Source organism: Sminthopsis crassicaudata, chromosome 2, assembly GCF_048593235.1.
Source record: "Sminthopsis crassicaudata isolate SCR6 chromosome 2, ASM4859323v1, whole genome shotgun sequence".
NCBI lineage: Eukaryota > Metazoa > Chordata > Mammalia > Dasyuromorphia > Dasyuridae > Sminthopsis > Sminthopsis crassicaudata.
The window spans coordinates 580,358,552-580,384,266 of record NC_133618.1 but is presented as its reverse complement, the minus strand read 5'-3'; the positions used below and the strand labels follow the sequence as shown (position 1 = coordinate 580,384,266).

The 25,715-nt window shown below is 35.5% G+C and overlaps 2 protein-coding genes across 4 annotated transcripts in view; both read right to left on the bottom strand.

The window, feature by feature from the left end:
* CFAP58 (cilia and flagella associated protein 58) overlaps nt 1-25,715 on the bottom strand; it is a 116,339-nt gene that overhangs the window by 15,517 nt on the left and 75,107 nt on the right. Inside the window, exon 16 of one of the 3 annotated variants that reach the window (XM_074295528.1) lies at nt 8,889-9,067. The exons of the other annotated variants lie outside the window; for them this stretch is intronic. Coding sequence (XP_074151629.1) covers nt 8,918-9,067 — 150 coding nt within the window. The 3' untranslated portion in view covers nt 8,889-8,917. Of the gene's footprint in view, nt 1-8,888; nt 9,068-25,715 lie in introns of those variants that run through there. 3 annotated transcript variants of the gene reach the window in all.
* LOC141558406 (ADP-ribose glycohydrolase MACROD1-like) lies at nt 17,729-18,998 on the bottom strand. The gene has a single exon (XM_074295529.1). The coding sequence runs from the start codon at nt 18,682-18,684 to the stop codon at nt 17,950-17,952; it is 735 nt and encodes a 244-aa protein (XP_074151630.1). The 5' UTR covers nt 18,685-18,998; the 3' UTR covers nt 17,729-17,949.

Here is a 25,715-nt window from a genome sequence, read left to right as displayed (position 1 = left end):
TGTAGAGGAGATAAATTTTGAGTTAGTCTTTAAAGAAAGGTTAAACTTCACTAGATGAAGAGTGGGAAAAGGAAAGGGGAAATTGTAAATCTAAAAAAAAGCCTAAGGAAAAGCACAAAAGTGAAAGTGTGTATACTGCCTTTCCAGGGGAAAAGAGTTTATTCTGGAACCTATCAAATTTAAGGTACTAATGGGCCATCCAAAAAGAGGGCTCCGTTAATCAGATGTAGATGTGGGTTTAGAGCTCAAGAGAGAGGTCAGAACTAGAAGTACAGATGGAAGAGTCCCCTACAGAGGGGTTGAATAAAATTCAAAAAGGATGATTGTAGAGAAACAAAAAGAGAGAAAGAGCAAAGGCCATTGAGGAATGGTCTCAAGGCAGAAAAAGATCATCTTAATCTGGACATTAGTGAGACTCCCTGCCAAAAACAGAGCAGCTATTAAATTCTTAGCTAGACAGAAGGAAAATTTCATTTTAAAAGGTGGAGGGTTTGACAAGAGAACTGCTATTCTATACCTGATTATCATCCACAAGAAAAAAGGTTGATTGCTAAAGGAATTAGAATAACTTTAAAAAGAATTAAAATTCATGATAAAAGCTGAGGATCATCTACTATGAACCAATGGTCTTGAAAATATATTTAAAGGAATTTGGAGAAGTAATAAGTAGAATGTCAGGCCTAAAATTCTGGAGAGGAAATGAGCCAAGGGAAGGATAGGAAATTCTAAAGAATAAAATGGCAAAAGAACAATTACAATAAACAAAAACAAAATGAGGAGGGATTTTTTTTTAAATACATCCGTGTGAAAGCATAGATTTCTAAAAAGCATCTACAAAAGATGGAAGTAAAGGCAGGTAATAGAAGACAAATACAAAAGAGAGGCATGGTCCTATAAGAAGACTATAAAGAAAACTAAAGTCCCAAATGATTAGGATGTTTACAAGGAATGCTGAAACCCTCCATTTAAAAAAATATATTTTTGAGGTGCCTGACACATAGTGCTTAAGAAAAACTTATTGAAAAGACTTGACTTTTAAACTATGTTGGGACAATCAAAGAAAGGAATAAAGCAGATGGAACAATGACAAAGGCCAATTAAGAGATACCAGAACTTTTTGATTCTGTTTTGCTATTTCTTGGCCATGGAAAAGGATCTTTGGATTTGCAAGGTCAGATATTAAAACTCAAGAAAAGTAGGAAGATAGTAAGAGAGTTCCTAGCTGATCTCATCAAATTGATGTCAACAAAACTATTGAAAGAACTGACCACCATGAGTGCTCAAAGCAAATGACCTATATTCACTTGTTATATATCACCCTACACTGAACATAACATCTCAATCCCCCAATGGACTGGGTCCTTCAGATGTTTCCTAAAAGGAAGAACAATTTTCATGTGCAGAAATAGGAAGTTTTATTTGTTTCCAAGTCCTCTTCTTTCTTTTAAAAATCATAGAGTATAGTAAAAGTGATAAGAGAAAAAGAGTAAGGAAAAGGAACAATGAAAGGAAAAAATAGTAAACTATTTGGATACTTCAAACTGACCAACTCAATCCTAGAGTCTCAGAGCTAGAATAATAGTCTTTGGAGACCACCTGGCCTGAGCTTTACTTGACCCAGAAATGCTTTCTACACAGGACCTGAGAGGGAGTCATCAAAATTTTGATTGAAGACCTGCAACAAGAGAATGTACTTCTTCTAAAGTAGCCCGTTTCACTTTACAGAGTATTTCCTTATATCCCCTTTAAATCCACCTCTCTGAAACATCTGAAGCTAAGCAGAACAACTCCAGTCTTTCCTTAACATAAGATTCCTTCAAATATTTGAATATAGTTCTCATACTTCCTCCAGTTAGGTGGCAAAGTGAAGAGAGTTCTGGGCTGAGAGTCAGGAAAATCCATGTTCAAATCCAGCCTCAGATACTAATACCCTTCTGTCACTTAACTTCTCTTTGCCTAAGTTTTCTCAGCTCTAAAAGGGGAAGATAATAATAGCACCAATTTCACAGGGCTGTTGTGAGGACCAAATAAGATAATATCTGTAAAAACATCTTAGTCCAATACTTAGTACATAGTATATATTGTTGTTTGGTTGTTTGTAGTCATGTCTGACTTTTCATGAGCTCATTTCTCTTGGCAAAGATACTGGAATAGCTCACCATGGTCTTCTCCAGCTCATTTTAGAGATGTAGAAACTGAGGGAAATGGGATTTAAGTGTGACTTATCCAAAATCAAACAAATAGTGTCAAGCAAATAGTAAGTGTCTAAAGCCAGATGTGACCTCAGAAAGATAAGTTTTCCTGACCCCAGGTCCAGTATTCTATCAATTTTACCACCTATCTACTAACCACCCATCTGTATTCCCATTCTATAAAACTCTTCTTCTCTACACAAGTCTCTTTAAACAAATTTTTTTGTGAACACAAGGTCTTTCACCCCAACTTATCAATGACCTCCCTAAACTGTGGTGCCCAGATATGTACAAAATGTTATGTACAAAATGTTTAAACTCTGGTGTGACCAAGAAGAGGACAATGAAAATATAGTCATCTACCCACATACACACACACACACACACACCTCCAGCACTGTACTCTCTACTTTTCCTAATTTAGTCTAAGATCACACTAGCTTTCTTGACTGGCATTTTAATCCTACAATTCCCTAAAGTCCCAAGATCTTTTTTAAAAGAATTATTGTCTGGCCATGTTTCCCCCTTCTTGTTCTTGTAAATCTGATTCTTGGACTCCAAGTATAAAATTTTACATTTATTCCCCTTATATTTCATCTTGTTCAGTTCACTCCAGTGTTCTAACCTTTTGAGATCTATTTGAACCTTTATTTTATCATACAATGTATTGGTTACCTAGCCCAACTTTGTTATCTGCAAATCTGATGCCTGCCATCTATCTTTCTATTCAAGGCATTGATAAAACTATTAAATGGCACCAGTCAAAACTCTTTTTCCTGGGGTATTCCACTAGACGAGTTGACATCAAACCATTTTTTTGGTTTTCTTTTGGTCCAACCATCTACAAGATCTGACTTCAAAGATACAGTCTGTAATAATTTCCAATGCACAATTCCCTCAGTGATTAGATGTACTGAAGAGTATGATAGACAGGAAATAAAATAATAGTTTATAGTCTGAGACAATAAAATACATGAAAAAAAGTGGAAAAAATTCTGGAAGTAGAGGGTCCTTTCGCCAAATTCCTACTTGTATCAATTCAAGTATACTCTTAAAGAAGAACATCTTCCTAATAAAAGGCTAGTCAGCATTAACATTCTGGCCCTGAGTGTGACACAGATTTGTATTTGAGGAGAGTAGGCTAGTAATTTGGATAAATATGGAGTAGTTGATGGATTGAAGGTCTTATGTACAATTGTTTTCCAATTTATTTCTCTCCTAACCCTCTACAAGGGCCAACCAAAGCTCTTCAAACATTGTGCAATGGTGTGTATAATAACCCCATTTAGAGACAAAGTGTGCAATTCTATTATAAAGAGAATCTATCTTATGCAACAGAGACTCATTAGCTGTCCAATGTATATTGTCTCCATAAGCCCGCACTAGCAGAACCAGCTGCCTTGTAATGCATATCCTGTCCTTCTTCATTAAGCAAAGTTCATCTTTTTTTAAACCTAGTCAATTAATTTGTCACTGAATTAGAAGTACCATATGTCAATGAAAAAAAAATCTCAAAAAAAAATACTCTCTTTTCTCATCACTAACAAAAGACCATTTTCTTTGGATTAGCATCTATGAATTTATTGCTTTCACTGTAGATTCACAAGGAATATTAATATTACTTCGGTTCACACTTTATTCTTCAAATGATTTATGAATAGCTACCACTAGAAAAAATAAAGTTAGATACTGCATCATTACTGGTGGTCTCTGGATCCAGCTTAAATTTTTTATGATTCTACAATCCTAGTTTGGTTCATCATATGGAAGTGTTTTTGCAAACATTAAGTATGTTATATCTATCCTCAGTAATTAAGTTTTCTTCCCAGGAATCCCCATTCTCTTTGTCGGAAAATTTGTCAGATGTGATTATAGGATTCCTTTTCTGGGAGACTCTCCACGGAATGATGTCAGATGACAGTTTAGCGCACTGTCAATACTGGCCAAATGCAATAATGAAAAATTAATTACATTATTAGCCTCAAATAATACTGTCATTACATGGTACTATTCTGGAATCACATGGGAAACTGCAGATTTCAGCTATTCATGTTTTATCTACCTAAAATTTCAAAACCTGCCTTCAGAACAGTCTGTGCAAATAAAAGTTATAACTATTCTGGGAACAATTCAGAGCAAGAACTTGGGTTGCTCACAGGTCTCCTTTCAAGCCAAACCTAGTAACATTAAATCTCTTTCTGTTGACTCTATGAAATTTCATTTGCTACTTAATCTGTAAGCAGAAGCTAGTTCACATTCAATGTACACCTTACCCCTTTGTTTCCTCAGCTCACTCACTCTGTGAAATAACTAAGAGGAACTAATTTATTCTATTTTAGTCTGAATCTGTGTTTGACAAATGCCAATGCATTAATTTTACTCAGGCCCACAGTCATCCATTTGTTCAGGTTAAAAGTTGGTGTAATCACTACAGCCAAATCAGATGAAATCGGTGATGTCTTTTCTGTTCAAAGCTTATTCATCTACCTAAAGTCCATGGGTAAATGATCCTCTTGTAAAATGGTGGGTACCATTCTCCTTAGAGAATGAGACTCTATCTGCATTTCCTCTTTACTGATAAAATCAATGTAATTGAAGAAGACAAGATAAAGGCAAGAATTGTGCTTCCTGAAAGAACATTATTCAGAATTAGACACATATGTAGAAATTCTGTGCTAATGGAATAAAATAAATAAGAAAACAGGATAGAATAATATAAACATAAACTACAGGAAGGTAGTACAATGGTGGAGGAGCACCCAGGCATTTATACAGGAAGAACATCAAGCTGAGATCTAGGCATCTACAATGGGGCAATAACCTCAAATTTTTTTAACATGATTATGACCCTGCACTGTTTGAAATTTCAATAATATGTCTTTGCAATTGGAAAAGTCCACTTGGAGTCTTTGATATATAAATCCAGTCTCCCCAAATATATTATATTATAAATTCCTGAAGAAAAGAGCTAAATGTTAAGACTAACTTGCTTCTGATAATAAAATTTTATCATAAATCCATATTGGTCATACATTAGGACCATAGAAATCATAGACTGAGTATTAAAAGAGATCTTAATTGTCATCTAGTTCAATCCAGTCCAGTCCAAAGAGAGAACATGACTTTCCTCAGATCACGCAGCTATTAAGTTGTAAACTCATATTAGAATATAATCCCTAACCCTAAATCTAGGACTCTTTCTACTATAACAACAATCACAAATCTAAATTAGTTTTGAGAAATCGCATTCCAATTAGAACCTTAGAAATTTCCATCAATTAATGAAATGGATAGAGTTCTCCAAAATGTACAAGTTGCTATGATTGTATACTTTTGAGCTGAAAATGCTCGTAGGTCACTGATCATAAGACTTAAAACTTAAGTTCAGGGCTACCTGATGTGATTTCTCTTTGTTATAGGAATCCTCCTCCTCATCCTGCATGTTTCCATAAGCCTTAGGTTTATAACTTCATCATTTTCTGCCCTTCTGATTAGAAGTTCAGAGCCTTGAAATCTTTGAGGAAGTTTAATTCAGATATCATATCATTTGTCACCTTGCTGCACTACTCTAGGACTTCTCTGATTTTTTTCTACTATGCTCCCCAATGTTTCCATTTCAGGTTCCTTTTGAGTATTGTTTTTCCCCAATTAGCTTGCAAGTTCCTTGAATAGAGGAACTTTTTCATGTTTGTATTCCCCAAAGCTTAGAATAGTGCTTAGCACATAGCAGATGATTAATGTTTGTTGATCCAACATATTGGAGTCATTTTCTCTTGACATTGTAAGAGTACCAATGGAGCACTTAGGTTGTGCATTTGTCACCCCTCTCCCTCACCACATGACCAACCCATATCATCTTATCACACAATTCTTCAATGACGATTTCATTCCTGGTCTTCAAAATTCCTCCTTGGTTATATGCTGCAGTTTGATCACATATATCATCATGGAACTCTAGGTTCATTTTTACTTCTTTGGAAAGTGTTGCATTCCAAGTCTCCTTGCCATAGAACAACAACATACACTTTGTTATCAAGAATCGTTAGTCATTTTAATTGTATTCAACTCTTCCTGTTTGGAGTTACCTTGGGCAAAGATAATGGAGTAGTTTTCCATTTCCTTCTCCAGCCCATTGTAAAGATGAGGAAAGAGGCAAATAGGGTTATGTGACTTACCCATGGTCATAAAGCTAATAAGTGTCTGAGGCAGAGTTTGATCTTTAGAAGCAAAGTTATCATGACTTCAAGCCCAAAACTCTATGTGCTATAGTGCCCCACCTAGCTGCCCTAAATGAATTCTACAATTTCTTTTAAAAATCCATTTACTCTCTTCCTTATGAATTCAACTAGGGGTACAATTTCTTTTCTATCTGTACTGTCTGTCTCAGAAACACATACTATTGTACAAGTTCTATAGGGTATCCATCTCAATGAATGTTATGTGTGCAATAGATATTATATCTCTATTTGGTTAAATCAAAGTCCTTTGATTACAGAACTCTTTCAGGAGGCTTTGCAACATTCTGTGAGTTGGTGCAATCGGCACAACATCAACTACAAACTAGTATATCTGGAGGAACTCACAGTCTACAGGAAATCAATTTCTCTTTTATTTGGACTCTGAAGAGAATATCCTTCATCATAGTTGGGAATATCTTTGACAATTATGTATCTCCCTATATTACATACTGACTGATGTGTATATTTGAAGTCATTGAACAAAATGGTTTCTTTTGCTATTGAGTACAAGAAATCTTGAGTAAGTTTTTTTTTCCTTGTTCCTTTTTATGTTTTAATAGCAGCTTTTTATTTTTCAAAATACTGGTTTCGACATTTACCCTTTGCAAATTTTCCAAATGTTCCAAATTTTTCTTCCTCCCTAATTCCTCCCTCCCCTACACAGCAAGCAATCCAATATAGATTAAACATGTGCAATTCTTCTAAACATATTTCCACATATATCATGATGCATAAGAAAAGCAAAACAAACAACAAAAGAGGTGAAAATACTATGATTCTGTGATCTATACTCAGTCTTCTTAGTTCTCTCTCTGGATGTAGATGGCTCTCTCCATCAAAAGTCCATTGGAATTGCTTTGAATCACCTTATTGTTGAAAAGAGTGAAGTCCATCACAGTTGATCATCACAAAATCTTGTTATTGCTCTGTACAATGTTCTCTGAGTTCAACTTACTTTACTTAGCAACAGTTCACATAAGATTTTCCAGGCTTTTCTGGAATTAACCTGCTCACCATTTCTTATAGAACAATAATATTCCATTACATTCATATACCATAATTAATTAAATCATTCCCCAACTGATGAGCATCCATATTTCTTTCCATTACAAAAAGGGCTGCTACAAACATTTTTGCACATGTGGGTTCCTTTCCCTCCTTTAAGATCTCTTTGGGATACAGACCCAGTAGAGACACTGCAAGATCAAAGGGTATGCACAATTTGATAGCCTGTTGGGCATAGTTCTGAACTGCTCTTCAGAATGGTTGAAATTAGTTCACAATTCCACCAACAATGTATTAGTGGCCCAGTCTTCCCACATCCCCTCCAACATTTATTATCTTTTCCTGTCATTTTACCCAATCTGAAAGGTGTGAAGTGGTTCTTCAGAGTTGTTTTAATTTGCATTTCTCTAATCAATACTGATTTAGAGCATTTTTTCATATGACTAGAAATGGCTTTAATTTCATCTGAAAATTGTTTGTTCATATGCTTTGACCACTTATCAATTGGGGAATGGTTTGTGTTTTTATAAATTTGAGTCAATTCTCTATATATTTTAGAAATGAGGTCTTTATCAGAAACATTGGATGTAAAGTTTTTCCCAGTTTTGTTACCCTTCTAATCTTGGCTGCATTGGTTTTTTGTGTACAAAAACTTTTAATATAATTAAAATTATCTCTAATTCTTCTTTGGCCATAAATTCCTCCCTTCTCCACAAATCTGAGATGTAGACTATCCCTTGTTATCCTAATTTACTCATTCTTTATGTATAAATCAAGTGTTGGTTAGGTGTATTGGTCAATGCCTAGTTTCTGCCATACTATTTTCCAGTTTTCCCAGCAAATTATGTCAAATAGTGAATTCTTATTCCTGAAACTAGAGTCTTTGGGTTTATCAAACACTAGATTACTATAGTCATTGACTTTTGTGTCTTGTGAATCTAATCTGTTCCATTGGAGAATGATCTTGGCAATAGAGTAAGTTTATTTTCTGAGGACCATCCTAGCTAAGTATAAAGAAAGTTCATTAATTTTACATTATGCTAGATGGTTTTAGCCATAGTAACCCATGAACTAAATTAAAAATGATCCTCAATAAAATACATCCCCGTTCATTTATGCAATGATAGTGGCAAAGAAATAGTAAAGGGGACAAGATTCTAAGAATCACTTTTTAAACTATCTAAACTTTAATTTGATGCTTGCTATTCTAAATATGAGTTCTTCCTTTGTTCAGTGACCAACAAGTGGACATATGCTTTAGGAGCTGAAGCATATCAAAGCATATCAGGGAAATTACAGCTGAATGGAAGGATGGGTCCTTGGAAAAGCAAAGAAAAGAACTGGCAGAGTAAGTTTTATCATACATCCAAAGGCAATAAGGAGCATTATTTTATTAATTTTCAGTCATCACATACTGAGGTGTAACCCTGGGCTCAAGCCTAGGCATTGGCATAAGATGCTCCTTATTAGTGAAGAAAATGATTATTCATAAACTTCATTCCTGTGTGAAAGGTAAAATTGACAAGAAAATGGAAGATGAGAGATTCTTTTTTCTGGCTTCCATTTTTGAGAGAAGACAGACGTGGTTTCAGGCTCTATCCAGGGAAAGGTCTTTAAAGTGGGAGATAGACTCTGGAAAGAAGGCAACATACAGAGTAGTCAGTGCCTCTAACATATCCCTATTTCCAGCTTGCCATGCTAGAAACTTAGGGCAGTTTTATCTTGGATGAGATCGGGGCATTCTGATATGTTACTCCCAGGGAAAGAGCTCATTCACTGTATATTTCTGATTTCTGTTTGCTATTTGCTTGGATAAATGGATGTATTTGACTATTCAATAGGTAGATTGATCATTATTTAGCTAGCACTTAGTGGGGAAGGAGTCAAGCCTTTGGATATAGCTTGGTAAATATGCCTTTGCTATTAAGAATTAGCAACCAAGAAAAGCATCTAGAACCTAAAACTTTCCTCTAGAATGATAATTGGGGGGCATATGGATAGATATTTCAGTATCCTCTGAGGAAAGCAAAATAAGCCAAAATTTTGGCCCCAATCTCCTGCCCTCCTGGCAGGAGTCACAGTCTGACTTGGAAAGGGGTAGGTAAAAATTCTAGAGATATCTATTCATTCCTTTCTCCAAGGCAAATTTAAGCAAATTCAAACAGATACATACATAATCTACAAGAGCAACATATAAAAGTTGCAGATGAAAATTACCTCAGTTTATACCAGATTTGATTACTACAGATAGAGAAAGTCTATGAAAAACTCGATAAGAATCTCTAAATTAAATTAACATATTTTGATACTTGGGGACTTCAATGCAAAGGTAGAAAAATAAGTAAGGATAATGAAAAATATATGGGAAGGCATCATTCAGAAGAAGAAATAAGAGAAGATTAAAGACTTGGTGATTACACAAAAACCTAATGCCCATATATCATGAAAACTTTCTTCAAGAATTGGTAGGTACTGGTTATGATGGGCACCAGATAAGAGATAATAGGGACTGGACTTGTGATTCTCTGCTTATTCCCAATAAGGAAATTTTCTTTCATGGATGAAGATTGGTACCTTCTCTGCAATTTATAATCTTAAGAGGGTTGTCAAGAATCCTCAGAGGTTAAATAAGTTGACCAGCAATAAATTGACTTTGGACTTGAGTACAAGTAAACCTGATTCTGAGGGCAACTTTCTCTTCATTATTTCAAGCAGCTTCTTTACCAGACAAGAAAAAAATTGTTATTGACAGTTATCTCTGAATCAGCTGTTGATTCAATGAGATCACAGAGTGATTAAAGCTAAGATCAAAATTATTTTTAAAAATAATGAAAAAAATATTGCACACAATTGAAACAACTCAATCCTGAGCTATTCAAACAAGTGTTGGCAATCAAAAACACAAAATGAATAGTAAAATCCAAGATTTACTGAATCTATAACAGAATTAAATCAGAATATTAAGAGCTGAAAAGAACCTCCCCTAAAAGGGAACTGACAATGTCAAAGGATATCTCATTTAAACCATACCTGAAAAATATCTTCTAAATCATATCTAACAAGTGTGTTGAATCATTCCAATAAACAGAACCTATGACTTTTCTCTCAATGTGGCCTATTCTACTTGGAGACAGTTATGATTGATAAGTTCTTTACAACTGACATCAAAACCAAAATCTGCTTCCCTACAGTATCTACCTAGTAGTGCTCTTAACTGTGCCCTTTGTAACTAAGTACATCTTGAGAGCCCTTTTCAAATGTTTACAAACTAAACAGGAAGTCACCATGTCTTCTCTTCACTCCAATAAACACTATCAATATTCCTTCAATCAATCCTCCTGTTGCATAGGTTCTAATTCTCTCCTCTACATAATGTAGCTTGAAAAAAATGAATTGTCTCACATGATCTAATACTGCATAAAACTGAAAAAAAATCTTATAAAAAGCAAAAGGGGCAGGTAGGTAGTACAGTGGATAGAACATCAGCCCTAAAGAGGCATTAAATTCAAATCAGATCTCAGACACGTAACACTTCCTAGCTGTGTCACCCTGGGCATGTCACATAACCCTAATTGCCTTAGCAAAAAAAAAAAAAAAAAAGAGTGGGGGGAGAAGCTATGAGACTTCTAAGTATAACAGTGATTTGTGAATATCGATTACATCTTTAGGCTGGTAGAAATATAATTGGGAGATTTCAAAGATGTGGAAGCAAACATTTACTTTTCATAGGCTTGATAGGGTTTATTTAGTTCCTTAGAACAGGGATCAGAACTGTCACATTTTTTTCTACAGTGAACTTAAGAATTTTTTTTACATTTTTAAAAAGTTTCATTATATTTTAAAATGTAAAAAAAAATTCTTTGTTCATGGGCTATATAAAAAGTTACCAAAATGGATTTGGTCCTTGGGCTTTAGTTTGCTTACTCTTGCTTTAGAACACAAATTCAATTTGATCTATTAAAAAACACATAAATTGAAAATATGCTATACTGAAACAAAACAAAAAATCAGAACTTTTCTATAAACTTTGGAACATTCCTATACCTGATATCTGAGAAATATAATGGGAGAAGAGAAAGATGGTTCAAGATAGTTTAGCTATATAAACTGCTGTCCTTGGTTAAAAACCAGGGAAAGTGGGAAAAAAATCCTATAACAAGGACACTTAGTTTAATCAACAGTTCAGAAGTGACCTCTCTCCTTTAGCTAAATTGGATTCTCCTTTAAATTCCCTGCTGTACCTACCAGTCAGTGACACCCTAGCTTATTTATGTACTCTTGAAAAACAGGTCAGAAATTTGTGTATTGTTCTAGCTTCATATCCTAGTCATAAATGTGTGTAGAAGCTTTTATGGTTTGGGGTTGTTTGGGAGGATTGGGGTTTCTTCTTTGGTTTTGCTTTATTTGCTTTGTAAATAAATGCAAATTAATTGTGCCTGAAAAGTTCACATGTATTTACAAGTATATATTGATACATTTAGGTAGTTAAGTGTTAAAATGCAACAGCAGCTTTTCAAAAATCATCCTCTAGCTAAAATGAATGTGTCAACTAACTAATCAATTGTTTTTGCATATATAAATACATAGCTCTTTGCTAGAAAAATCTTAATGCATTTTTTTTATTTTCTGCTTAGTTCTAGTCACCCCCCTTCCACCATTTTAAACAAAAGAACAAAGCCAATATAAGAATTTGAGCAGAAATACTATCTAATCTATCTGGAAATGCATATTTTAATTAGTAGAAAATAAATTAGAAGCTCTGTAAACCTATTGCAATTCTAGCTTGCATTAGAAAAGGGGGAAAAAATCATGGTTAATACCTTAGGGCTTTCTTGTTTATTGGCTTTATAACCAAAATGTCAGCTAAGCTGAACTCTGGAACCACCTTGTTTATGATGTCATGAAGCAGCAAAGCCCCCTAGAGAAAGCATTTGAGATGCTTGAATTCAAGACTACAGAGAATAGACAGCTTAAGTTTCTTCTAAGAAGGATACTAGTTTGTTGCACCATAGTTCTTAACTTGTGATATAAATGATTAAGTATTTTATTTGGCTTCTCAGAAATTAATATATACTAACCTTCACTATGTTTAAAACAATATGGAAAGACTTCTCCAGAACTTTATCATACAAATACCATAAACTTCTTTTTTGATACGTTTTTGCAGGAGTATATATACATATATATGTATATATATACACATATATATGTATATATACATATATATGTATATGTATATATATATATGTGTGTGTGTGTGTGTGTGTGTGTGTGTGTGTGTGTGTGTGTGTGTGTGCTGAGGAAAATTCTGTGTAGATTATTCCAATTCCCACCACATAGACTGAATTTCATTAACATGACTTGAAATTTGTTTGATCTTAGTAACTGCATCCTCATCCTAGCTCCCTTCCTATTCCAAACCTAGCTGTCTTGGTCATGGAATTTCTCTGGGATTTACTTTCAAATTTAAGATATATTATTCCTCCATCTAGCCTAACATTCCAAGAAACAATATGCACACAAATCTCTAAGAGCGAGTTTTTCTCTTTCCTATGAACATCCTCAAAAGCTATTTTCCTGGAATGATCTTTCCTAGCTGACTTGATTCTGCTCACCTAATGTTTTAATTTCCAGTTCCCTTTACCAAGTGGGAAGTACATGGAAGAAGATTCAGAAACTAGGTTTCTGTTTCCCTAAAGTTGCTTCTCTCATCTATTGTTCCACGACTATCTCCCATTAAAATCCCATTTCCAGATTTTCCCTAACACAATCCTCCTATAGAATTCATTTTTTAAAAAATTGCTAATATGGATATAAAAATATTCATATATCTAAACTTAATTAACTATCAGATATTTATTTAATACTCTATACCAAGTATAAGTCTTATAGTACAGAATTAGAAAGGGTCCCAAGAAAGGGTTATTAACCTAGGACCTGTGAATCTTTTTTTTCCCTTGAGGCAATTGTGGTTAAGTGACCTGTCCAGGGTCACACAGCTAGGAAGTGCTAAGTATCTGAGACCAGATTTGAACTGACTTCAGGGCTGGTGCTCTATCTACTGTGCCATCTAGCTGTCCCTGGATCTGTGAATATTTTTATAAAATATTTTGATCAACTGTATTCAAATGTAATTTGAATTTTTATATATTTTATTTTATACATTTAAAAATTATGAGACAAGGTACAAAAACTTCACCACACTGCCAGAGAAGTCTACATCATAAAAAAGGTTAAAAATCCCAAACCTAAAATCGAATTGCTAAAGTTCAAAATTAGAAAGCATCTGCTAGTTCATCCAACCAACATTTAAAAAACAGCTAAAAGGCAGTTGCTGTCAGTCTTTGCTTAAATAAGACTTCAAGAAGCTCTAATTGTTGAGAAATTTTCCCTACCATTCAGTTCAAAGCCTCTTTGAAAAATTTCCATCCTTTTTTCCTGATTTTACTTTCCAGGACTAAACAAAATAGGCTAAAGAACTCCTTCAAATAACAGCCCTTCAGATATTTGGATAACTGCTATCTTATCTATTCTCCACACCTTACCAAATCTTCTCTTCCCCAACACATCCCTAGTTCATTCATCTTTACATGGTATAAACTTGAGTTCTTTCACTAATCAGTCATCTACTCTAGAGAATTTCCAATTTATCAATATTCTCCCTAAAATGAAGTAATATCCTGAGCTGAAAAGAGTATTACAGATGTAGTGTGACCTATCAAGGATTGCAGGATTATTACCCTCATTATTTCTAACTGCTAGACCAGTAAGCAAGTAGCCAGTCAACAAATATGTATTAAGTTCCATATCACTGTGAATGACATGTCATAACAGCCTCATACAACATGCTTCTGAAGACATCCATAATAGCCAATAAAAGTTCAGCTTCATAAAACTCACTAAATTTAAGCTTCAGTGACGTTTGAATTAAGATTGTATCACAGTTCTAGGAGAAGCAGAATGAAATTCTTGCTGCTAGAATGTATAGATGAAATTATATATTCTAATCACAATAACTCCAAGTGACCCAGGTTTTATGAGGGTTGGGTGTGTTTTTTTTAATTCTGAAAAAACATTTTTCTTCATCCCCAACATTAGTGACTGGTATGAGTTGACTATAATTGAAGAGTAAAGCATCTATAATTAATTATTGAGCTAGTCTTGTTCCATCTCATTTATGTTCCCATTCAATTCGTAAAGAAGCATGTGTAAAAAAGAACAAAATGACAAAGAAAATTGAACAAATAAAGAACCCAATGGGATCCCAAGAGAATATGGAACAACAACAAAATGTTCCAATGTGGTTTAAAAGAAAAATGAAAAGCATAAAGGAACAAGTTAGAAAAGAACCATTATCAGCATAGAAAAAAAAAGAATTAGAAGAGTAGGAAAACAAGTAAATCCTTGGGGGAGAGCCCCACCAAAGAAGAGAAAAAGAGAACAATAGATTTGTAATTCAAATTAACAGAATTTTCTAGAAGTAAAACAAACAGCAATAATGTTAAAAAGAACCCATGCTCTCTATATAAGCCAAAACTATCAGCTTTAAGGACAAGATGCAGAGAGACAGTGTAGGCATTATGGGTCTCCCAGGAGTACAAGAGAAACTAAAAAATGTGAACACAATAAGGAAATGATACAAGAAAACTGCCCAGAACCTTTGACTGCAGAAAACAAAGGACCAATCAGAAGAGTCCATATCTCCAGCAAAAAGAATCTTACACTTTAATATCCAAGACAAAGAGAGATTAAATGTAACAATTCCAAAGACAAACAATGAATCCTACAAGCAGACAGAAAGGCCTTCAACTATAAAAGCAAAGAAATTTGAATAGCACAGAACTATTCTGTAGCCACTAGAAACTACAGAATGGAATGGAATAACATGCCAAAAAGCAAGGTGCTCAAGAGGCAACAAAAAAATGACATACCCTGAAATCCTGAGCCTAACTAACAAAAAAGATGTAGTGGCATTTGAAGTTTCCTGCAATAACAACAAAAAAGACCTGGGTAAAATATTTGACTTGCAAGCACACTAAACTACAAGGATTGTAAATAAAATTATCAGAGAAAAAATATTCACTAAAGTAATGAAATAAAGTGTGTGTGTGTGTGTGTGTTTTTAAGAGGGGAAAAAAGAGAGAATGACCTTTTGTGTGGATTAAAAAATTCAACAGAGGAACCATTGAGCAGTTTGTCTATTTTAATACTTAAGTGGATGAAGAAGAAAGTGAAAAGGAAGAGGATTCTGAACCACTTGTGCAGAGGGAAAAAAAAGGAAAAGAATGGATCGATAAATTAACTAAATAAACTAAATAAAACCTTTCAATTAGGAAAAGGGATAGAAAAAAGGAGAAAAGAGGTTAACAGGAGAAATAAATGCTCATGGAAATACTATTTTTCTTTAATGTAGATCAAGCAAAATTAATAATAGGGACAAAATAATGTACCCCAGAAATCATTTATTATGACTAAATATGGACCAGGGATGTTAGGATGGTTGTTTAATATTTGGAAAGCAACATAACTTTGAAATATTAAAAATAAAAATATCCAAAATTATGTGACTATCTCTAGATGTGGAAAAAATCTTTGACAAAGTACAATACTCATTTATGCCTTTTAAAAAACCTTACTAAGTATAGAAAGAGAAATGTTTATAATGTAATCAAAAAGTTATATAAAGCCAAATGCAACCATCATATACAATGAGGAAACGCTAGAAAGCTTTGCCAATAAAAAAAGGAATAGAGAAAACTAACAGAAATATGTGGTTAAAATAATGGCAAAGATAAAAATGGGAATAATCAATGTTGGAGGGTCCTAGAAAAGACAAAGCACACTCACGAATGATGGAGCTATAAGGTGATACAAAAAATCCTGAAAAATAATTTGCAATTATGTAAAAAAGGATACATATTGCTTGACCCAAAGGTTCTACTTTTAGGTCTATACCTTAAGATCACTGAACAAAGGGCAACTTGGTAGTAGTACTACTACCAAGAGTCAATATTTTAAAACTACTCTAGCACTTTAAACACCCCCCTCATTTCTGATTTTTCAATGAGTTCACCACCTATATTCCCATGTATTAACTTTCTAATTTTTCCAGTCCTGCTTCTAGAAGAGCTATCAGGCACCATGGGAGAAGAACATAGAGCTCAAGAGTCTAACCATCACAAATCTAATCATCATACCAACTAGTTCAACTTGGCTTTTACCTGTGGCTTGCTATTTGAGGGATTCCTTCTGTGGATGAAAACCAGTAGTTCCTTAGCATATGCACATCTATGTGTATGTACATAGTAAGAGGGAGAAGGATTGGGACCGGACTAGTAATTTTAATACAGGGAACTCCTGGATATATATTTTATATACGATATACATTTTCTGCAACTTACTGACTTGGAGAACGGCCAAGAGCTGTCTTAAAATGACTTACCCTGGATCACACAACCAGTATATATCAGAAGCAGGATTTAAACTCAGATCTCTTCATGACTTGCAAGCCAACTCTCTATTCACTATACCAATCTGCAGCTCACTGTATGGGGGGGTGTGGCAGGGGAGATGAGAAAGATTATGTGGGTGTCACACACACACAAAAGTGAGATTATGCTTGATGATGATGATGATGATTCCTTTGTGGAAGAGGATTCTTCCTCCATGACCCAAAAGTCTGAAATGCTCTAACTATAATTTCTCTTTCTTCCTAAACTATTCATCATGGCTATGATTTTATCCTAATCTAGTCTTTCTTCCCTTTGTGGACTTGATATTATGGTTAGGCAACCCCATTTCCCCTCCCCTATACCTACTATCATATATGCCTTGCTGAAACCCAACTCTTAAGTTCCCCACCGTTGGCCTTCTTCACTCCTATTGGTGCAGTTGAAGGCCACTTGTGTCAAGGAGATTTATCACCAATTCATGTTATCTAACCTCATCTGTGGCCTCACTGCTCCAGGGAATCCTTTGCTTCTTTCCTGATTGACTTTCTTTTGCACTCCTCACAACTGCTATCCTTAACCTTTTTTTTCTTTCCTCAATACACCTACATAACTATTTATTCCCTGTATTTACACAGTAGAGAAAGAGAACTGGATTTGTAATCTGTCTGACTTGAGTTTACCTGGCAAGCCCTTTAGAACCCTGCTCAAACCCTAACTCAGCAACTTACTGTTGTCCTTGGTAGTTAGTCATTTACTTTTTGTAAGCCTCCATTTCTTCGTCAATAAAATGAAGGCATGGGACCTACTAGTAGAACTAAAGGGACCTTTTTCCAGCTCCAAGTAGTATGATTACCCTCATTTTATTTCCTTTTTTTTTATGAGCAGAACCCTTTATTGAATAGCGGTGTGAAATCCTCATTCCTGAAGGAGGGTCAGATGGAAAAACAACTGATGGTCTCAGGTGAGGATAAGGGCAACTTGGATAGGATGAACAGAAACGTCCTCATAGTGATGTTGGAACCTTCCCCTGGAGATAGGACTCGGGGGTGAGGAGAAACAGCATCAGGCCACAGGGAAGTAATAAGGCAACAGCTTGCGGTATATCTTCTCATCCTTTTCCAGGAATACACAGATCACCAAGCGATCCACTTTATTCTTGTGCTTCTCCAGCCACTCTCGGAAAGTGCCCACGACGATCTCGGCCGCCGGCTCACTGGGATACCCGAAGACGCCGGTGGAAATGCAAGGGAAGGCCACCGACCTCAGGCTGTTGTCGAGCACCAGCTGCAGGCTGTTGAGGTAGCAGCTGCGAAGCTCCTGCACTTGGCTGGGGTTCGGGTCTCCCTGCACCACGGGGCCCACGGTGTGGATGACAAATTTAGCTGGCAGGTGATAGCCCCCAGTGATCTTGGCTTTGCCCGTCTCACAGCGGTGCAGGGTCCGGCACTCCTCCTTGAGCAGATGCCCCGCCGCCAGGTGGATGCAGCCGTCCACGCTGCCACCTCCCATCAGGGAACTGTTGGCTGCGTTCACGATGGCGTCCACCTGGAGCTTGGTGATGTCTCCTCGGAAGAGCGAGATCTTCTCATTCAGGACATCGTCCACCTGGTACCTGGATTTCACCACCTCGTCTGGAGTCTCGTTTACCTCTGAGTCCTTCCAGGTTGGTATTTTCTTCAAGGTGATGAAGTCTTGACAGAAAAAATGCTCCTCCCTCTGCTGGTCGCTCAGATAGTTCAGAAAAGCTTTTGCCTCCTTCCAATCGCTGGAGGTCTTGAGGTCCACTTTCGCCGCCATGGCTCGAGGGGAAGCCGCCAACTCAGACCGTGGTCTGCACGCCACCCGGGGCAGTGCCTGGCAGCGGCAGCGTGGTGCCCAGGAGGGCAGTACACGGGAACTGCAGCTCGCGCCTACTCCACTAGTCCTCTTTTAAAGGGACAATGGTCCGGGGCTGACGTGACAGTAGTCACACTGCTTGTTAGTGACATAAACAGCCCTATAGAAACCTGACTCCTCCTAGTCCGGGACGCTTCACCGCAGGGAGGTGGTAGGTCCGATAGGGCAGGAGTGAGTTACCCAGGGACTAACCGCCTGGTCTTCAGACTTCACCCTTCTCCACTCTCCCCACATTCTCCCCCACACTTTCATACCACTATTCTGCCAGTGACAAGGGTCAGAGACACCACCTTCTCTTTCCTCCCCTTCCCCTTCACACCTTCGGAGTCGCTAAATCTCGTCAACTCTGCCTACCCAGCTTCTCTTCCACTGTTCCCTTCTTCCCATTCCCACTGCCACCACTATAGTTCTTTGCCTCTTTTTGTATCCCCAGCACTTAGCACAGTTCTTGGCACATAGCAGGCATTTAATAAATGTTGACGGATTGAATTGGATCTCATTTCTTATCTCCTACTTGCTTTTCCTGTTTCTAATTCCACCCAGCTGTCACACATACACACCAAATTTCCCTAAAGGTTGGATCTTGCCATTCTCCTGCTCAAGAAGCCTTCGTATTTTCTAATATCTTTGCTTTAGCATTTATAAAGTCCTTTACGGTCTGAATTCAGCCTATGTTTCTAGGCTTATTTAGCACTGCTCCTTTTCATGAACTATACTTTCTAGACAAAACAACTGTCAAACTGGTCTTGAACTTGGCATTCCACCCTCTGCTTCCAGTCTTTGCACAGGCCATTCTTTGTGCCTGAAATGTATTCCTCATCAATTCCATCTTTAGCCTTTATTCAAGGCTCACATGTATATCATAGGTTTAGCACTGGAATGGTCCTCAGAGGCTGTTTAGTAAAAACCCTTCATTTAACATATAAGGAATCTGATACCTAAAGTGATTGTCATTTTAGGTATCATCTCCTACTGGAAGAAGCCTTTCCTAATCCTGGTACTTGTTATGTTAGCCTCTCTCCCTTCTCAAATAGATGTTATCTGTGTAAATAGTGCATCCAGATGGTCCTAGAGGGTAGGAAGTATTTTTCACATTGTCTCTGTAATCCTGACACCCAACACAGTGCACTGCACATAAATCAATGTCTAATAAATGCCTGTAGAACTGAATTGAATTGAAATGAATGAAAACAATATCATAGAATGGAAAGTATTGGGTTCAAGAGTCAGAAAACTTGTATTTCATTCCAAGTTCTCATTTTTACTAGCAGAATGTGGGCAAATTAACTTTACCTAGTATAAAATGAGAAAAACAACATTTCAATACCTTTCACACAGGGCTATTATAAGGGAATCATTATTTAAGTCTTAAAGAACTATAATACATGTTAGTTATTGACTATCATCACTCTTTACTGGCCCCTTTCTTTTCCATTACTTTTAAGCATACTCAGGTAACCCCTATTAAAAAAAATCTTTCCCTTGATCCTGATGCTCCCTTTAGCTATCACACTATTTCTCTATCCTTCCGTAGTATTTCTGTAACCACCTCCACTTCCTCTTTACACATTTCCTTTCTTGTCCTCTCCTTCAGCCATCTAAATTCCACCCCTTTCCATTCTATAAGAATTACATTCTCAGAGGTCATTAGTGACCCTCCTTCTAGCCAAATCTAAGGGTTTTTTGGGGTTTTTTTGGGTTTTTTGTAGTCTTATTCTCCTTGATATTTCTCTGGTATCTAAGTGTTGAAAATGGATATCTTGGAACTCTCTAGTCCTTGATTTCCAATGATGCTGCATCATCCAAATTCTCTTCTTAAAAAATAAAAAAAAACTTCATTTGTTTATCATTTTTTCTATATCCTAAACATGAGACTTCTCCAAAGCATGGCCCTTTCTCATTCCAACAGACAAAGCATCTAGTTCCATGGCTGTGAATACTGTAGATAGCTGCCAAATGGACACCTGATTGTCATTTGAAAAAATACCTTGGGTTTTCTTGACTCTTGTCTCTTTCTTTGTTCACTTAGTCCTCAGGTATGAATAACTTCTTTCAATCTCCAATCTCTGCTATCAAAATCATGTCTATACTTTCAGATTCAACTCAAATGCTGTCCTCTTTCATGAAACCTTCCTTCCACCTCAAGAAGAATTTTTTTCCTTCCTTGAAACTTCCAAAAGGTTATTTTCTATGTACACTTAAGGGATCATATCTATTTTGTTTTAGAATTATTTGGGTGTTTAATTCATTTATCGATATTAAGGACCTTCTGGGGAAAATGCAAAGATTAAAAAGTTAGTTCCTATCCTCAAATAGTTTATGATATAATTGGTATAAATAAGAACTGAATATAGATAAATATGTACAAATACAAATTAAAACATGCAAGAAGTGATATGAACCCAAATGACTGGGAAATCACTTTTATTAGAGGAGGTAATGAAATTATGCATATATTATCTTCAATATTATTTTCCCCACCACTTTGTGAGTATTGATTTTTTTTAACTTTTATATATGTATAAGTGTCCAGCATACTGTTTTTGTAAATAGTAAGCAATCAAAAACTGTTTTTGAATGAAAGACTGACAAATTCACATCACAACCCTGCTTCCCAGAATTCACTGAAGCTCATCCAAGGAGAACAACAAGATGAACTTGAGAGCCCGGAAATCCTACCTCTATCATCTATTAGAGAACATGAACATGGACAAGACTTAATTTCTAAATCTCTATTTCTTCAATCATAAAACAGTAATAATAATGTCTGTAGTACCTAACTCAAGTGGTTGTAATGTTAAAATGAGATAATGTGGGTAAAATATTTTAGACTTTAAAATATTATATAAATACCAAACAGAATCATTTTGAATTCTAAATTATTTATTTCTTCTTTCTTTTCCTTTTCTTTTTTGAATTTGGGTTCTCTTACCTCTCCCCACACTGGAACCATATCCAATCTCATTGCTGAACAGGATGAAAACATTAACCTGTTTCCAACCCATGCTCCTTGATCCTTCTTAGGCATCCCAGGGGCTCTATTAGCATTACGGTCTCCTGTAGTTCAGAACTTCAAAGCTTAAGGAATCTGTCAATAAGAACTACAAGTGTATGACAACGTACCATACCCTATCTTTCCAACTAACTATGTCACCTTTGTTTTAATATTTCATTATCATCTAAAGCTTAATATATCTAAACCAAGCATAGAATCTTTTTCAATTAATAAAATTACCTTTTCCCAACTTCCTCATTTCTTTTTCATAGTACCATTCTTCTCATAGTTTCCTGGGCTTAAAATCTTGGAGTAAATTTTAAGTCATTTTTGGTTCTTCTCTTTCTTGCATTCTTCGCATCCAATCATTCATATTAAGTACTGTTGGTTCTTTCTTCAAATGTCACTTTGTTTTGTTCTTTTTCTACTACATGCCCACTTCTATCATCCTGATCCTTTATATAAGTGGGGGTAAACTCAAATAAAAATGGATATTGACTTAAATAATCACAAATTAATGTTGTCTATGTTAATTTGCATTTTTATTTCGTTAAATATTTCCCAATTGCATTTTAATCTGGTTTGGGTTGCACTGAGCTGTTTGTCTGGTCAAATTCACCTACAGGCTAAGAGTTTAACCTTTCTACCCTAGACTACAACAAATGTCTTCTAACTAGTATTTCCTCTTCTAATCAGATTAATCTTCCCTAGATATTATAACCATCATGTTATTTTATTTCTCAAAAACCTTCATGGCTTCCTATCACCTAATGAATCAACTTTTCTGCTTGGTTTTTTGCACCTCCATTATCTCATTCTACTGTCCCTCAGCAATCTTATTTTCCATTACCCCCTACCATGTACTTCCCAGTCAATCATGTATTTGCACACACATCATGCTAAACTCCCTCCCTTCCTGAAAGAATCCCCACATTTACACAAGACTAAGCCCTTTCTTTCACATTCTAGCTCAAATTCTAATTCCCTATGAAGCCTTCAACAGTAACATCATACTACAGTAATGGCTCCTTGCTCTCTTTTTATGTTTCCTATAAAACACACACACACACACATACACACACACACTCACACACACAACTTACATACTGAGTCTCTAATTGTGTGATACAAAATATTAGCATATTGTATATAATTGCATATAATACTGTCTTATATGCTAATTCCCAGAATAGTCTATGAAAATAGGTCTCATTTTATAGTTACACTTTGAATACCCATAAAACAGTCTCATTATTTTTTCCTTCCCAACTAGATTGCAAGTTCCTTGACATTAGAGACCATATTTTATTCATCTCTGTATCTCTCTTAGTGACTAGAACAATGTTCTATACATAGTAAGTGGTTAATATATATTTTAATTGAATTTATTATACTCAATCTTTTAATGAAAGAGGCAATATCACTGAGGACTTTCTCAATTCAATTCAAAAAAATTTATTAAATAGTTACTGTCAAAATGAATATTTACTAAAACATAGATTATGGAGGAATAGAGAAATAGAGAAATAATGGTGGTTTAAGCTCATTAACTCATAGTTAATACTTGTATTAACTCACTAATAGATTCATAGTTTACTAATTACTAGGCCAGATGATCCTGGACTTTTTTAGGCTTTCAGAGGAAGGCACAATAAAGGAATCCATCTTATTTCAGTTTGGCTCTAGAATGAAGCTGAACCAAGTCATCAAAAGCCAAAAGCAAAAATCAGACTGATATCTTCATACAATCCTTAATAAACTAATATTTCTGTTTCAGAGCAGACTATGTATCAGGAACGCAGAAAAAGTCTCTGGAAAGTAAGCAGCAATCAGTCCTTCACTTAAACATCAAATCTGTAGAAGATAGGGTTTTTCATTGGTAAATGCATGAAACAGGAGCCAGATTTGACACCCATTTATCGGTGTTGCTTTAGGCATAATAAAATCAATCCTGCCATTACAAGGAGAGGTGAACTTGATGACCCAATAGAGATTTCCCAATCTGAATGATTCTATAAATTCCCTTAAAATCATAAAAAAAAAGATTAAGGATTCATGTAGGTGTTTGGACTATAAATACAAATTAATTTCTGCTCCAGCTGCAAATTTTCTCAACCTTGTAAGAAGCACCTTTATGTCTGAGATATTTCTGCAGAAAAACTATGAGAAGAAATAAAGCTAGACAGGACTCCCCAGAGTTTTGTTTTGAATCATTTTCTTCTAATTTCTGAAATAACTTTGCATCTTGCTCCTGTCCACAAACATTTGTCACTGAAAATCTGTTTCAGTTGAAAATGAAATATAATTGTATACTGATTTAATAAGAAACTAAATGTTCCACTGAGAATTTCTTTATTTAAAATACTTTGTTTCCTTTCTAACTAATCTACTTGTTTGCATTTCTAGTACTAGATATACTACTGTTCTATATTTTTACTAAAAAGCAATTTTCCTATTTAAATGCTGTTCTTATAAGAAATTTACGCACTTGTGTTTATTGTTATATATCTTACTTTAAAAAATAATTTAAATAAACCCCTCCCCAGGAAAAAAAGAACTAATTCTATTTAGAATTTTACCCCTTACCTATTAGATTTCAGTAAGTAGAAACCAAAGAAAATTGTAAATGTCAACAATTTTTGAAAGATTCATTTATCAACCAATACATTTCTGGTTCACACGTGTATTCAAGATGGAGTCAGATTACAAAACAAAAATGAACAAATGTATCATGGGAAATGTTCCCAAATGCATAGGAGGAAAATGTATAGCCCCCCCCAAAAAAAAATGTACTCTGCTGTGACATCACAGCTGTTTCTTTTATAAAAGAAGCTAAATCGTGCAGCAAGCTATAATTTCTCAAATAAAGGGAATAAAAGATTAAAGAAAAGAGAAACATGTCAGTAATAAAAGCCTAGGGTACCAACCAGATGTCAGGCGTATTAAAATATCACATCAGGCAAAGATTAAAATAGCACTCTTCTCATACTGCTTGAGAAACAACTTAAAGTAGTAGCTATCGTGCCACGCTTGAAGCTAGACAGATCTGAATTCAAATCTAGTCTCTGACTAGTGTACTGACCATTACCCTAGACAAGTCACTCAATCCCTCGAGTGTCTAGGCCAGAAATGTAAAAACCAAGCCTGTGTTCTCACAGTGTTCCTCAAATCAATTGGAAAATATTTAACAAGATAATATTTTTTAAAATAGACAATGTGTGTGTGTGTGTGTGTGTGTGTGTGTGTGTGTGTGTGTGTGGTTTTCTAAGTTGTGGTGAATCCCATAGTTCTCACACCAAAGGTTGGCATATCTTAGATTCTGAGAATTCATAATCACATACTTGCTCTTATTATTTGCTCAAAACAATTTCTAAGTCAGCATATCAAGGCAGGAAGTCAGATTCATCCAGAGTCAACATCCCTTCACTAAGACCTTTTCTGATGTCTCATTCTATCATACAAAGTGATCCCAAGTTTTTCAAAAACTAATCTAGCATCATTACTAATCTAGCATCATTACAAGTTCTAGTGGTTTTTGTCAAGCTTAAAAGACTTTGAGAATGAACTCAGTGTATGTCTGATGATAAGTGTTAAGTCAAAGACTCCTCACCAGAAGGTGATGAATTTTTCAGCAAACCTCAACTTTCGAATACATCCTAATAAATCTTAAAGTGATTGTGATATATGTCAGTGAAGGGAATAAACACAATGAAGGAATTACAGTCCCTTGAAGAAACATTTAAAGCATACAGAAATGAGTATGCTTTTCTTGATTTGGAATTGACTTTCAATCCACTGACCAATAAATACTAAGCACCTACTAGATAATATTTTTGAGAGTCTAATTAGTTCAGCTTTAGTAGAATATCATTCATTCAACATATTCTAGTCCATGGTCCAGGGCCTTACAAAGACTCTGGACTCACATAGACTGGAT